The sequence below is a fragment of the Polypterus senegalus genome, chromosome 7 (assembly GCF_016835505.1).
Source record: "Polypterus senegalus isolate Bchr_013 chromosome 7, ASM1683550v1, whole genome shotgun sequence".
NCBI lineage: Eukaryota > Metazoa > Chordata > Cladistia > Polypteriformes > Polypteridae > Polypterus > Polypterus senegalus.
The window spans coordinates 86,011,606-86,027,477 of NC_053160.1; the positions used below are offsets into that span (position 1 = coordinate 86,011,606).

General features: G+C 38.0%; 1 protein-coding gene across 9 annotated transcripts in view; it reads left to right on the forward strand.

Moving 5' to 3' along the window:
• Positions 1-15,872, forward strand: part of LOC120532692 (dmX-like protein 1) — a 315,909-nt gene that overhangs the window by 230,674 nt on the left and 69,363 nt on the right. For 8 of the 9 annotated variants that reach the window (XM_039758971.1, XM_039758975.1, XM_039758976.1 and 5 more), the window contains 4 exons: positions 1,871-2,046; positions 5,848-5,978; positions 13,069-13,154; positions 14,832-15,033. In XM_039758971.1, coding sequence (XP_039614905.1) covers positions 1,871-2,046; positions 5,848-5,978; positions 13,069-13,154; positions 14,832-15,033 — 595 coding nt within the window. Of the gene's footprint in view, positions 1-1,870; positions 2,047-5,847; positions 5,979-13,068; positions 13,155-14,831; positions 15,034-15,872 lie in introns of those variants that run through there. The other variant, XM_039758979.1, reaches the window with a different exon arrangement.

Here is a 15,872-nt window from a genome sequence, read left to right on the forward strand (position 1 = left end):
TATTTTTTATCATGGATACAGATACAGCATTTCAGGAGGGGGAAGCAGTGCAATGTCAGCACCGTATATGGTGGGAATGGTACGCTGCTGACCTCGACTCGGGACGTTGTGGGGGGAGTAGTTCGAAGACCTCCTCAATCCCACACATGCCTTCCAATGAGGAAGCAGAGCCTGGGGACTCTGAGGTGGGCTCTCCCATCTCTGGGACTGAGTCGCACCGAGGTGGTCAAAAACTCCTTGGTGGCAGGGCCCTGGGGGTGGATGAGATACGCCCGGATTTCCTCAAGGCTCTGGATGTTGTAGGACTGTCTTGGTTGACACGTCTCTGCAACATTGCATGGACATCGGGGACAGTGCCTCTGGATTGGCAGACCGGGGTGGTGGTCCCCCTCTTTAAAAAGGGAGAGTGGAGGGTGTGTTCCAACTACAGAGGAATCACACTCCTCAGCCTCCCTGGAAAAGTCTATTCAGGGGTTCTGGAGAGGAGGGTCCGTCGGATAGTCGAACCTCGGATTCAGGAGGAACAGTGTGGTTTTCGTCCTGGTCGCGAAACAGTGGACCGGCTCTACACCCTTAGCAGAGTCCTGGAGAGTGCATGGGAGTTTGCCCAACCAGTATACATGTGTTTTGTTGACTTGGAAAAGGCATTCGACCGTGTCCCCTCTGGGAATCCTGTGGGGGGTGCTCCGGGAGTATGGGGTACCGGACACCCTGATAAGAGCTGTTCGGTCCCTATACAACCGGTGTCAGAGCTTGGTCCGCATTGCCGGCAGTAAGTCAAGCCCATTTCCATTGAGATTTGGACTCCGCCAGGGCTGCCCTTTGTCTTCGATTCTGTTCATAACTTTTATGGACAGAATTTCTAGCCGCAGCCAGGGTGTTGAAGGGGTCTGGTTTGGTGGACTCAGGATTGGGTCACTGCTTTTTGCAGATGATGATGTCCTGTTTGCTTCATCAGGCCGTGATCTTCAGCTCTCTCTGGATCGATTCGCAGCTGATTGTGAAGCAGCTGGGATGAGAATAAGCACATCCAAATCCGAGACTATGGTCCTCAGCTGGAAAAGGGTGGAGTGCCCTCTCAGGGTTGGGGGAGAGATTCTGCCCCAAGTGGAGGAGTTCAAGTATCTCGGGGTCTCGTTCACGAGTGAGGGAAGAATGGACCGTGAGATCGACAGGCGGATCGGTGCGGCATCTGCAGTTATGCGGGCTCTGCATCGGTCTGTCATGGTGAAAAAAGAGCTGAGCCGTAAGGCAAAGCTCTCAATTTACCAGTCGATGTACGTTCCTACCCTCACCTATGGTCATGAGCTATGGGTAGTGACCGAAAGAACGAGATCGCGAATACAAGAGGCTGAAATGAGTTTCCTCCTCAGAGTGTCTGGGCTTTCCTTTAAAGATAGGGTGAGAAGCTCAGTCATCTGGGAGGGGCTTAGAGTAGAGCTGCTACTCCTCTGCATTGAGAGGAGTCAGATGAGGTGGCACGAGCATCTGTTTAGGATGCCTCCTGGACGCCTCCCTGGTGAGGTGTTCCGGGCACGTCCAACCGGGAGGAGGCCCCGGGGAAGACCCAGGACACGCTGGAGGGACTTTGTCTCCCGACTGGCCTGGGAACGCCTTGGGATTCTCCCGGAAGAGCTGGAAGAGATGACCGGGACGAGGGAAGTCTGGGCCTCTCTGCTCAAGCTGCTGCCCCCGCGACCCGACCCAGGATAAGCGGAAGAGGATGGATGGATGGATACATCTTTTTTTTTAATTAAACACAATTAGAAGCAGTGTGATGTTTATTAGTATGTACTTATTTAAAATAATGTACTGTATTTTGCCCTTGCAGTTGAAAATATTAACCTACTATTGTGTCATTTTCTTGAAGATCCTTCTGTTAATGATGGAACAGAAAAGCATCACAGACATTTTAAACTGTTATCCACCAAAGGTTCAAGCAAAGAAAATGCGACTCCCTTAACAGATGTTGAGCAGGAAAGTCTAACATATAGCGAGAAATTCATTCCTCCTGAACTTAGTATCTGGGATTACTTTATAGCTAAGGTAAATCAATTTGTGTTATTACAATTTGTGTCCTTTTGCTTTTCACTTGAGATTATTTTACAAATTGGCTCACTGTATTTATATCCTCATACATTTATTTATTACTTGGTTTTTAAGATGTCTAATCAAACCTACTGCACAATAAAAGTCTTCAGTGTGTTCTTTTGCAACCATATCTAATATGTAAATTAACTCACAATTTTGAAAGCGCATAGGGAAAAAAATATTTAGGTTAGGAGGTTTTCCATCATTAGTGATACATGACCCAGGAATAAAAGTTTGCTGTACAATGTTTACTCTCATAAATAGAATGTTTTTGTTTATTCTTAACAGAAAATTCCTTTAGAGGATGTGATTTAATCACTCTACTAAAAGTACATTTGGTGGTAAAGTAGGCATACCCTAATTTCTTGCACTTTACTGCATTGATCCACATGACTGATTCAGTTCATATTGGCAAATACTGCGTATTACTTTCCTATAAGTTAGTGATCAAGTTATCTTAAGAAGTTTGCACAAGACACATTAAAACTATGCAGTAAATTTTTATTTTGCTTGTCTCTCATTATTATATTCTATAAACATAAGTCATGTCAATGTGGCTTTATTTTCATACCATCCATACACAGTATTGCAGCATGCAGTGGCAGGAAGTAATGTTTCCCGGAACTGTGATCAATATATCCATAATAACAGGACAAGTGCAAGACAGATACTATTAATAAATGCATACATAAAATAGGTAAGTAAATATAAAGTAATAATTTTGAAACAGATAGCAATAATAAAGACAGCTAGTAAAATAAAAAACGATAGTAACAAGTTTAACAAATGTACTACAGATAAATAAGCTATTGGGTGCTGATCTAAGGGGTGGAAGGCAATGCCTTCTATATGTCTCTTTTATTACATTCCATTTGAAAGAATATACAGTGCATGGCTAAGATTAAACAGATCTGAGCTTTATCCGCATAAAAAGGATAACCCAGCCAAAAGCTACAATTAAAATGGCCAAGGGGAGCAGATACAAACAGCAAAGGGCCAAGGACAGCTTGACCTGCTGTTGTCTCATGCCTGTTTTTTAAATAGGACTTAAATCACTGTTGGGCCTTGCAGGGATAAACAGAATGTTCTCCATTCTGTGATGGTGCGGGTTGGCTCCTCACTACCGGTTCCCACTGGAAGCCTTTTGAACTTGCCACCACCGATAACGTTTTTGAGGGATTAGCCATCAGATGAAGACACTAGCACACAAAGCAAGGGTTAGGTGCTTAAGTGCTCCAGTGCTTTTATTAAAATCCAAAAACAAAGCAGTGTTCAAGTAGTGCTGTGCAAAATGTTCATTACATAAAAAAATCCATAAAATAAGTGTTCTGTGGAGGTTAAAATCCAATAAATAGAAAAAACATTAAAATCGAGGTTAAAAAACACAGGCAGAAGTCCTCTCTAGCAAAACACTACCTAGTGTGTCCTTTCCTTTAAGATTGATGACTGCTATGCTTATCCTGCATGGTGCTACACAGCAGAGAAGACTCTCTACTGACAGACGCACAGCCTACACTCTTCCACAGGTCTGGGTCCCTGCCATTTCATGACTACAACAAGGCTCCCACACCAGACCTAGGCTTGGGTCCCCATATACTGCACTAAGATTTAAACAAATCAATATGACTATTTGCCCACAGTCTGTTACCATAAACAAATCATTAGTTACTCAAAGCAGAGCAGTTTCACAGCTGTGGTGTTCTCTGAGACCAGACTAATACTGTTCCATTAGCTTATTACAGATTAAGTAACTGATCAGTAGGTAGACCACTAGGGAACTTTGGATAGAACAGGCAATTGTGAGAGAGAGGCTGAAGGTTGTTCATATTTTTAGCAATGTGACCAGATTTTAGGGGGTTAGGGAAGTGATTTTCATAGCTGCTGGTGCAGAACCTGTGTCAAGGGATGTATTAATTATTTTGAAACAGCAGTAATCATGACATGAAGGCAGGAATTGATATGTGCAGTTGGGATTAGATCTAGTACACCAGTAGTATGCCTCATCTTACAGAGAAGGTCATTAATAAATGAAACCTGTGAAAATTTAGAATAGAGCTGGATACATCATGAAGACAGGGAAAAATACGAAATGAGGATGAACTTGAATTAGCTGAATTATAATTTTATTACAGAAATCTTTGTAAGCCCTTCGATGGTCACAGAAACCCTTGGCATACACATTGAGGTCACATTATCATGACACTCTTTCAAGCCATCAGCCAGCTGCTTTCTTAGATCATAGTGCTGAATTATCCTAAGGAGCTGAATGCTTAAGGGAGACCTCCCTACATCTTATAGGAGCTAATTTATCTAGTGCTAGCTATGAAGAAGACTATCTAATGTTGATGGCACAGTGGAAGACAGAAGATTATCTCAGAAATTTGATGTTTACAGTGAAGAGCAGGAAAAGACTTTGGCAATGTGAAAAGTACAGGTCTGTGGTCAGAGGGGCCCAAATCAATGCTTGGCGGTATTGCCAACACATAAGCTAGATGTATAGACCAGGTCCAATATGTGACAACCAGAGTGGGTAGGAAATAAACATGCTGCACCAAGTCAAAATGGAACAGGACAGACAGAAATCCCTACATGTAAGCGGTCAAATTAATGCCAATGTAATTATTAAAATCGCCTATAAGAATCACTGTGTTGGAAAGTGAACTTAATGGAGTTAGTACTTTAGGTAGATTACCTTAAAATCCAGTGTATTTTGGTGGACAATAGAAAATGATAACAAAATATGGTCAATTCCTATTTATTAGTTTTAGATCCAAAAAGTCGAAGGCAATGGAATATCAATAGGTATTCTTTTGATGTTTAGTACAGATCTAACAATTATAGCAGGTCTATTTGCCTTGGCCTGAGCTGCAAGTTACATCAATTAGTGATGGCAAACTCATTAGGTTTTTGCCATGTTTCAGTTAAGCACAATATATCACAACAAATTTGTAGACTTTATATCTTGAAAACTAGGTATGCAAATCTCTTGTGATTTATTTCAGTTGTGCATCCATGCAGGTGCCTTTCCATGTGTTCTACTCTGTAATGCTCTAAACCTGTAGCAGTGACCCAAATTACATTTGGGTGAAGTAGAGTATTACTTCAAGACAGAAATTCCAGGGTTATAACTCTGCAATCTGAAAGATGATTACTCTGACATTAACTGAATTGTACAGGAGAAAAACATTTTAGAGAACAAAACAAGCAAAATATCTTTACTGGAACATACATCAAAGGCATCTCCAGACCCTAGCGCATTGGAAAACCTGGCTGTTACAACCTGGTTTATTCATGCCAAGACACATTGTAAATAAGTGGTACTGTAAATAGCCATCAAATTATTTAATTATTAAATAAATAATTGGTAGTTATTATTTAACCAACTCCGTAATAGCTGTTTCAACTTGCGGTACAAGCTTTTGAGCTTAAACTGCCTAAGTGAAAAGGAAGAAAACTATTTGTAGTAATTTTATTAGTAAAGGTTTTTCATTTAGGAATGAAAGATAATGCTGTTAAATTCAAAGATAATGTCTGAGTTGCATTTTATTTTGTCTAATGCACTACTTCAATACTTGTTGAGGCTTTAGCTTCACTTAATACCTTTGTTAGTTTTAATAGGTTACAGCCATTACCCTTATTAGCTTCAGTGCTCTCAGAAGTGCTAAAATGTCAAACATTTACAGTAACAGTGGTTTCGGTCTACCTGTGACAAACCATAAATACTTATATTTTAATTATATATGATCTTTTTTGAAGCCATTTCTGCCACCGTCAGAGAGCAAAGCAGACTATGATTCAGAAGAAAGTCAGGAAAGTGAAGATGAGGAAGAATATGATTCTGCCACAGATTCTCAACTTCAGGAGCACTCCAATCCTAATTCATATAGGTATGATTCTAAAAAAATTTTTTTTTTAATTTAATATCAGTATTCTTTTAGGGGATATTTATAATTAATGCATTGCTTTTTATCGCGCTGAATCTGGACAACAGTTTGAAGAATGATTTATTATCATCAGTTTTACTGTGCTTATCCAGATGAAGGTGGCAGTGGCAACACTCCGAGATGGCCTAACCTGGTCACTCTGTCCTTTGCAATGTCTTGCAACACCGCCTGAGGTATTGCCAGATGCTCCAAGGTCAGCTGAGCAACACAATCCTTCAAGCATCTCTTAGGTCTGCCATGGGCTTTCTCTCAGTTAGTGGTGTCTTGAACGCTTTCTGTGGGAAGCAGCAAAGGGATATTCTAACTACATATTCAGCCCACTTCAAATAGCTCATCCAGAGAAGCTGTTGCTCTTCTACTAGTTACTCTCATATTGTTGAGCTCTTCAAAATGTTATGGAGAATGAACACAGCGATTTGGCACAGAAACATCATTTTGGCCACTGCTACTCACAATCCCATTGTTACAGTCACCATATAGATCTCATGAATATAGTGAGGAAAGAAATATAGATGGACCTATTAATGTATAGTTTTGCCCAAGAGCTTAGCTACCACTTTACCACTACAGTGATGCCCTGATCCATTGGTCATTCTCACCATCACCTCTTCCCTCATTTAAGAACAAGACCTGAAACTACATTTGTGAACATATTAAAATGTCATGCCTGCCCACTGCAGTTTTATTGTTCTTTGTCAGATCATTGCTGTATAGAGGGTCTGACAAGTCTACTTTAATACTTTGATGCTAAAACAGGGTCATGGTTTTTTGTTGCCAGGGCTGGATAACCAATTCAGCAAAATAAGCCCATGCTTAGGGCACCACAGAAATTTTCCATTGCTGGATTTACCACAGACCATATAGTGTGAAACTGCAAATGATGCAGCTGAACTTTACAAAATAATTGTAGAAGACAAGACTGAGTGTGAGTTTCTAAATGTAGACATTTGCTTTTGTATATTTTTAACATTAGTGGTCACAATTTGCTCAGTTGAGCATTCATTTTCATAGTTGAAGTATATTAAAAATCCTAACGGATCGATTATGTAATAAGGCAGTATACTAGTATACGAAGTATAGAAGCGAATATGTTAGGTAAGATTAGTTTTGAGAATCTGATCAAAAACATTGCAATTAGAAAAAGTAAGAGAAAATATTTCAAATATAAGTAAAGTGGAAGTATGCAAAAATAACTATTATTTTCAATCTTACAGTTAAGTTTTGTTTCATTTCAAAAGTAAAATTTTATTTTATGGTTTATTATTGTTTATATTTTGAATTGGATATGCATGGGGGTACCAAAATCTTTTAAGTGCTTATGGTCTCTGAAGGTCTTAATCTAATAAATAATAAAGGTTTGTTGTTAAGAGTATTTTCATTAAGGAGAACTCTCTATTACAAACCACACAGTTTAAAGAAAATACAAAGTATTCACTCTTTGTACTGTTACACTCTATTGTTTTATAGCATTACATATATAATAAGCTACACCTATATGTCCTGTAGTTGGTGTTGATCCAAGCCCCCTAATAACCTCTTTCCCTTACCTATTAATCATATACTGCATAGTGATTGAATGATGCGAGATGTAAAATATCATTTTACTTGTCTGCAGTAATACACTTTGTATGTGACAATGATAGATTATTTTATTAACAAATTTCAATTTGTTGCCATAACAGTTTTTAAAAGAATCAGTAAGGAGTCCCTGCAATATGTGCTTTCTAAGGTTTGAGAAAATGCGCAAGCATTCTTTGTTACAATTTTGTCAGCGTTGGTGAATAAAAAATATAGAGTGTAACGATAGATGTTTTGCAAGCATTAAGTACATATGCAGAATGCATCACTTTCTGAATATGACAAAAATAATAAATTATTATTGATTGACCATTCAGATGTAGTATATGCAATTATTAGAAAATTTCTGCTCAGCCAGTGTTTTTGCAACATTTGCACATTCTCCTTGTGCGTGCATGGACATTTTCTCCAGTTATTTTAGTTTTCCTCTCATATCCCAAAGATAAGCTTGTTAAACTAATTCCACCTACAGTATCTAGGCCAGTAATCTATCAATTGGTCTTAGTTAGCCAAAGATAACTTCTGAAACACTGGGTGAGAAGCAACCCTAAACTAGATACAGGTAAAGAAATTAACAACTCTAACTTGGGTCCATATCCGTGAGCATTTCCCTGCAATGGATTGGCACCGTGTGCTGTTTGACGTTTCAATATTATGCTTGCTCTATTAATATTTGAAAGTACAGCCATCCACTTTATGCCTGTAATCATGCACACTTCAAGTCTCCTAAAGTATGTGGAAGCCCTAAGCTTAACGTTTTCCATGTGTGTAGAAATAATTTTTTTCCCAGTTTCAATGAAGTGTACATTTCTTAATGTATATTTGACATACTCCAGCGATACTTAAAAAATAAAGCATTTTAATTGAAAACGGTGTTGAAGGAGCCAGGCTAGCATATCATGATGTCAGTCAGTGAGGGGTTTCTGGTAGACTGTTATCACTAGTTTATTTGGGAAGATGAAATGACATAAGTACTAATCGTGCATGAATGTGCCAAATTAAATTGAGATCTTGTCCATGAAGGTCATGAATATGAGGGAACCCAAGGTGCATCCATGTGGATTTGACCTAACACCAAGCACACTGAATACAAACACAACTATTGCTGTGTAAATACTATGACTGAATAGTATGCAGTAGCGGCTCAGGAATATATTTTTGTAGCACCTCTCATGAGATACTAAATGGTACATTGTCATTAGCTTTTCCCATGGTCCGCAAAGTGCATTTTGACAGGACTAAGAAATTCACATGACCTGTTAAATATCTGTGAACAAGTATTGAGTTGGTCCATTGTTTCATGGACACGATATTCCCACTGAATCTGAGGCTCATCATTTGGCTAGAGTCACTGTTTTGGTGTTTCAACATATGCTTTTCCAGCTAGGCTGAAGAGTTTATTTCATCAGTAACTACAACCCTCTTATCCCCCTTTATAAGGGGAGGCCAGCACACCAGTTTATTAGTCCTAAAATACGATTCCTACCTTATGTACAACAGTAAAGAGATGTTTTAAGCAAAACACCCTCTCAGTATCCAGTGATTTTAATTTTACTGGTCAAATTTTGTCCTCCTGTTTCCTAGCCTCTATTGACCTAACCTCAAACTATGTTTCTGATGCTGTCTTCCCTAGAGAGGGCATAAGCAGTGGATGCAGTGGATTTAGGAATTCCTGAAAGTGCTCATTCTACCTTGTTACAGAATCCCAGGTTAAGGTCAGTGTTTCCTCACTCACATAGAGCACAGCCTGGGTATTGCCCCACCTACCTTGGTTCATCAAATGGTCGGTCAGCACCTCTTAGAGACTTTCTGAAAGTCATTATGTGCCTGCACATTGGTTTTTTCTTGCCACTGTGATGGCTGCTGTCTTTTAGACCTGGAGGCCCTCTCCTAACAACGCATAGTCTCCTTCATTAAATTGACAGCTTCTCTTAGTCCTATAATTGAAGCAGTTATTGATTCCGTCAAACTTCTGTTCACACCTCCTTGCAGCTGTATCCGTAATTAAGATCTTGGAAACTGCCCCTTCAGACTGAAATGTTTGTAACCACCCCTGAGATGTAGGAGAAGCTCTTCCAGAAGTAAGAGTTGAACTTGTCTTGGAAAAATCCATCCACTAGTCATTCCTAGCAAATATTCTCTTCACATTTGAGATTTCCAGGTCGGTCCAATAAGATGATGATCAGTTGACAGGTCATCATCTCCTTTTACCCTAGTATACACTTTCTAAATGTGTTTCTAAATGGTGTTTGTTGGGAACAATTCATGACTAGCACAAAAATCTAATAACAATTTAGCAATCAAGTTTAAATCAAGTTATTGTGCCCAAGCATGCCCCTCCCTTGCTGTTCAAAATCTAAGCTTTGAAGACTCCAATTAGAAGTAGTCATAGAAGGGTTCCTTTATGAGTAGTGAATTTAGCAACTCTAAACTATACTGCATATTTTGAATATCTTTTATTAGTCCATGTAAAGAATAGTCATTAAGGTGACCCTCTCACCTACATAAACAAACTCTTAACTATATAGCATCCCACAAGAGCAAACTCCAACTGTATGTCACCCAGCCTGGTAAAATAATTTCCCACTGCCACCTCAAAATCAGATGTTTTTAACATACATTGTTGCCAGTAAATTCAGAGTTCAGGTAAAAACATGCTGCCAGTATGGTATATGAATTTCTCACGCTGTACAACATATTACAACTTATTTTTGTATAGTGCTCTTCACTGAGAGCTGGCACAGAGCACTGTGAGCAATTCACAGTTAAACCAGAAGTACAGATTATACTGATTACTAAATACAGAACTGTGGTGTAGCGGGTCCACAGCGCACGACAAAAGGGCCACTTTTAAATAAATAATCATTGCGCTCGCGGCTTAGCGAAGGGGCGTGGTAGTGTGGCTGAAGCGGTTCTCGGGGCATTTCGTGGTGTGGGCGTTTCTCACCTAAGTGCACATGTGAGAAACTATCCATATCCGCGATTGTACCTGGGGCTGCTGATTTGCCATAGCTGCCATGTCCTCTTGATAAATAGAAGCGTGAGTCGGATAGAGAGGAAGGAAAAAGAAAGAATGGACAGGAGGTTACAGGAAAAAAGGAAAGAAAAGAACGGAGGTTGCAGGAGAAAGCAGGAAGCAGTGGATAGAGTGAGAGAGAGAGAAAATGAGTGCAGGCTCGTGTTGCAGCTGAACAGTGAGCCTGGGTGTTGGGCCGACACCCGGGGAATAGTAGTAGTGGTCATTCCTGCTGAGTGATCATGGAGCGTGATTGACCGGAAGGCAGATGACTCTCCGCGTAAGGCCACGGAAGGCAGCGGGAGTCAAGACATGGGGAGTAAATTTCCCCAGCGTGGGCGCCCTGGTCGTTGTGGATCCCAAGTGACTGTCAGAAGGAGCCTACCGGAGCCAGGGATTGGAAAGGCGAACTGAACAGCTGAAGTAGGCAGAGTGAAGGTCAGCTGCAAGTAGGGCAACTCCCCTGTTGAGAAGCCCACACAGTAGAAGCAGTGGAGCCGCAAGTAAAAAGAAGACACTGGGCTTTGTGTTGTGTTTTGGTTTTTAAAGGAGACTGTTTTCCTGCAGTATTTTAACCTAGTTGTTTTTAAGACTTTTTTTATTTATTGGTTTTAACCTCCACTTCACGTCTGTTTTAATGGATTATTTATTTAATGACTTTTGAAGCATTGCACTTTAATTGGACACTTTGGTTTTGTTTTGATTACTGTTTTAATAAAAGCACTTGACACTTTTGCACCATGCTTTGTTGTTGCCTCACTGCTAAGCTAATTGGTGACATATATATAATAAATAAATAAATGCAGATTTATTAAAATGCATAAAGAACAAGGTAGAAATTATTAAACATAAATGGAAACCAAAAATATCTTTCTACTAGTTAATTGATGAACAATAGCCAGTTGACACTGGTGGGAATTTGTACATATCAGAGAAAGTCAAAAATAAAGTCACAGTCCTGGAGACCTCAGCCAACTGACTGCCTACTCGCTCCTTGGTTTTCTATGGTGGAGTCGATGCTGGCCACCCAGCTGTTAATGGCCCCTTATCCAATATGATTTTTCCATGTATAAGAGAGCAGCCTGGCAGTACAGCAGTGGCACTAAATGCCACATCCAGATACCTAGAAAAGAAATAGAATATTGAAGGATTAGTAATGGTTTAAAAATATTGAGATACTTGTATTTCCGTACAAATGACTAAGAAACAGAAATGCAGTATACACAGCTAATCAGCAGCTCTAGTCAGAGTATGCTAGGCTAAAGTAGTAAGTCTTTAGCTGGGTTTTAAAAGCTGAGCCTGAAGGGACATCTGTTATATTAGCAGGCAGATCATTCCACAGCTTTGGGACATTGTAACTAAAACCTCGACTTCCCACTCTTATTTTATTAATCATTGAATTCTTAGGTATCAACAGATCTCAATGTGTGTTTTAGGTTGTTTGCAATGATAAGCTCATTTAAGTAAGTAGGGCCTTGGCCATTTAAGGCTTTACAAGTTAAAAAGAGGGTTTTGAAATCTGACCTAAACTTAACTGTGAGCAAGTGTTAAGTACTTAAGAAATGGAGTTATGTTTTCATACTTTCTGGTTCGTTTAATAATTCTAGCAGCAGCATTTAAAATTAATTAACTGAAAGCTTCTTAAAGAATGATTTCTACAACCACAGAGTAACACATTGCAGTAGTCAAATACTCCAGGTTCAGCATAGAGTCATCTAGAAATTTACAAAAGAAAAAAAAAATTCACTTTTAGAGTGAACATACTCAATTTTGTTTTGATTATGTTGCTTTGTTCCTGTGTTTGGGTTAATTTCCTTACTAAAAGATGGACCTTAACAAAAGCTTTAGTTTTTTTGCAGACTGAAACAGACTGTGTTACAAAATTTACCTGTATGTTTCACAATTCATTCTTTGCTCTTTTTTAACCACCATAATGCTACCACTAACCATACTTGTATCTGGGTGGATATGGCAAAATCGATCCAAATATAACAGTTGGTAATACAGATCAGTAGGTTTCATTTGAAATGGCAGTGCAAGCATTCTGCATTTTCTGTGTGTGTATATAAAACAGAGGCATTTATTGGAAAACAACTACTGTGACCTTTTAGCAAAGGTATACTCATACACATGCTTTGCATTGGGTCAATTTAGAGTGGTAAAATAATATAATATAAAAATCTTTGAGTTTTGAGAGGAAACAGGAGCTTATCTGTGCAACTCTATCAACCTAGATGTAAGCCATTGCACTGTGAGGCAGTATTATAAACAAGTACACCACATCACTACCCAGTAATATTCTGTGATTCTGAAATTCTTTAATCCTTTCCTCTAAAACTTTAAAAATTTAATTGTAATGACTTCTTATCATTCAGCTTGCAATGCTTTAAATGTGTTATTAACTGTATGGAATAATGACACAACTAAAATATGTTTCAGCTGGTCACTGATGCGTTTGGCAATGGTGCAGTTGGTTCTTTACAACTTGAAGACTTTGTACCCAATGGCAGGCCATGATCTATCAGGTAATTGCAGTTTACTTGTTTAAATATAATAAACCTAATTAAAATTGACAAGTAATTTATAGAAGTATAGCAATATTAGTTTTCAAATGCAGTACAGGAAAACCTATTTAAGATTAGATATTCCTTTAGCAGTATCCTGTTACAAAAAATATTTGCTATGAAAACAATGATGAACTGTAGCTTTATATTGTTTTTCATTGTTCATCAAATGTAAACAAATACTGTTGACATTTAAAGACTGTTTAGAGAAACTGCATTCTGTGACAAATGACAGAAGGAAAACGTAAATACACAGATGGTCCATTCTTTTTATGTTTCGTCAATGTAGTATCGTAGGGGTGTGCTTGTAGGATGCGGTGATTATTCTGATTTTTGTCCACTGAGAATAAGGCACTCCTATAACTGAATTCTTTTCATTAAAAAATAGTTTAAATGTATTTTTTATTTGAAAATATAGCTTTGTAAAACTAACAGTGTATTTTTTTATAAACAGCTTACTATTAACTGCAGCCTATAGAATAGGCAGTGGTACAAATTAGTTTTTTCAATTTCAACAAAAAGTTTTTTATTTTAAACAGAGAGCTCAACCTTGTATTTAAAACTGCTTTACTACAAAAGACAGCTTACAAATAATCAATAAATTACAGTTATAACTGTTTATAAACTGAATCATAAATATTGTGCCTGAAATGTTGAAGGTGAGGCTAAAGACAAAATTTTGGAGAAAATCTACCAAGATAAAGCAACTGGGGGGAATTGTGTGTGTCCACAGAATGCTCATATTTGAGAATTAACAGCAACCTTTTTGAAGCAATGCCAGCAAATAGCCTGTTTTATGCTTTCTACGTTTCCTTTATCATTTATTTTGAAACCAAAATTATTGCTGTCTGCAGCAGCTATATTTGGCTTTAAAATATCAGCATCACTCCTCTTTTTATTCTTACCTAAGGTTGCTAACAGGACAGCATCACTGAAACTGTGGCCAAGAGTAGAAACTGTCCAGTCATTGCTCAGAACCACATCATCTAATAAAATCAATTTTTGAAGCCTCTGCATGTTTACAAAGAGTAGTGTTGTAGTGTTCGTTAAACCCTGGTATTTTTATATCCCTGCTTATTTTTGAATTAACATTTTAATAACTGCAGCTTGAATACATTATTGAATTTAACAGTGCACAATGCTCTTGACTCATTGTTAAAATTCTGTCTGGAAAAACAAATAAATACCACCTGTAAGTCGGGTGTTACATGAAAAAGGAGCATATCACTAGGGTGTACTGGTTAACTGTCTAGCAGCATATTACTATCACATTGCCCCAAAAATATAAAAGCCTACAGTAAACTGAAACATTTTTATAGGATGTTTTAACCTTATCTCTTACTTAAATTGTATGTAGATCTATTGTAAAAATGCATAGGTACTTGTTAAAAAAAAAAAAAAAAATTAATATAGTTTTCCAAATGTCTAATATTCCTAAGGTCTTATTGCTTCATTGTTTTATTATTTCATTTACTACTGTTTTTTTTGTGTATAGTACTTTACATAGAACTTTGCAATTCAAATTCTTGAAAGTATGTGGAAATGCTAATATAAAATACATTATTTTGTTAAATCCCAGAAAATAGAAACTGTTCTGGATTCAGGACTCTAAACCATTGATTCCTCTGTACCTTTCAGAGTTACCGGTTGTTTCTCCTCTTTGCCATTCCATTCTTAAGACTCTGCAAAGGTGGGAGCAGGTACTTCTTAAACGACTAGAGATTTTTGGTGGTCCACCCCCTGAATATATTTTAACAAACTCTTTGGAAGACACAGTGTCATCTGGACCTGCGCTTCTGCGTCACAAGGCATTGTTGGAACCATCAAACACCCCTTTCCGGCAAGTAATTTTTATATTCATATTGATTTTTGTTATTATAGAATAATAAAGGGTTTATTATTATAAGTATGTGTATCATGACTCTGCAAAAAGATGCAAACTTGTTTTTAAGCTGTATTTGATTTCAGTTGTGACAAGGTATTGTTTTAAAAATATTTATATCATATATAATAAATATTAGTAATGGCTTAATAGTAACAGGCTAATGGTAAAACATTTTTGTAATTTCTTGATATTTGATTAACATCTGCAGAATACAACTTAAACATTGTTTACTTGTGAATTCCTCCACATGCTTTCTTGAATATGAGAATGTCCTAAAAAACTAGTGAATATCAGTATCAGGAGATGTCAAAATCTTGTTGATTTACAAATAATCATTTCAAGTATACAGTAACAATATCAGAGTTCTTCTTCACACAAATGAGAAAGCATTTGTTTTCTATGTGAAGCTATGAGGCAATTTATGTAGTCACACAAAAAGGAGTGCTGACAGTTCTGGAAGAGTGTCTTTCTATGTTGTAGTTTTTTAAATAATGACCTCTGCTACTACACATTTCTCTGCAAAATTTTCTTACCACTCATCAGAAAGCAGTATTCGGCCACTGAGTATGACAGAGCCAAGGAAGAAGACATCAATACATTTGCTTTGGCTCCTCATGATGTACCAGCCAACTTTAACAGTAGGTTATTTCTCATCTTAATTTAAACAGCATCCTTAGACAGGTGCTGTTTGAAAGACAAGGTTCTGTTGAGAGTGACTCCAAGATAAACTGGGTTAGAGTCGTCTAACCTTGTTCCTTTCAAGGTGATATGAAGCTGTTTGCCTGTACTCTTGT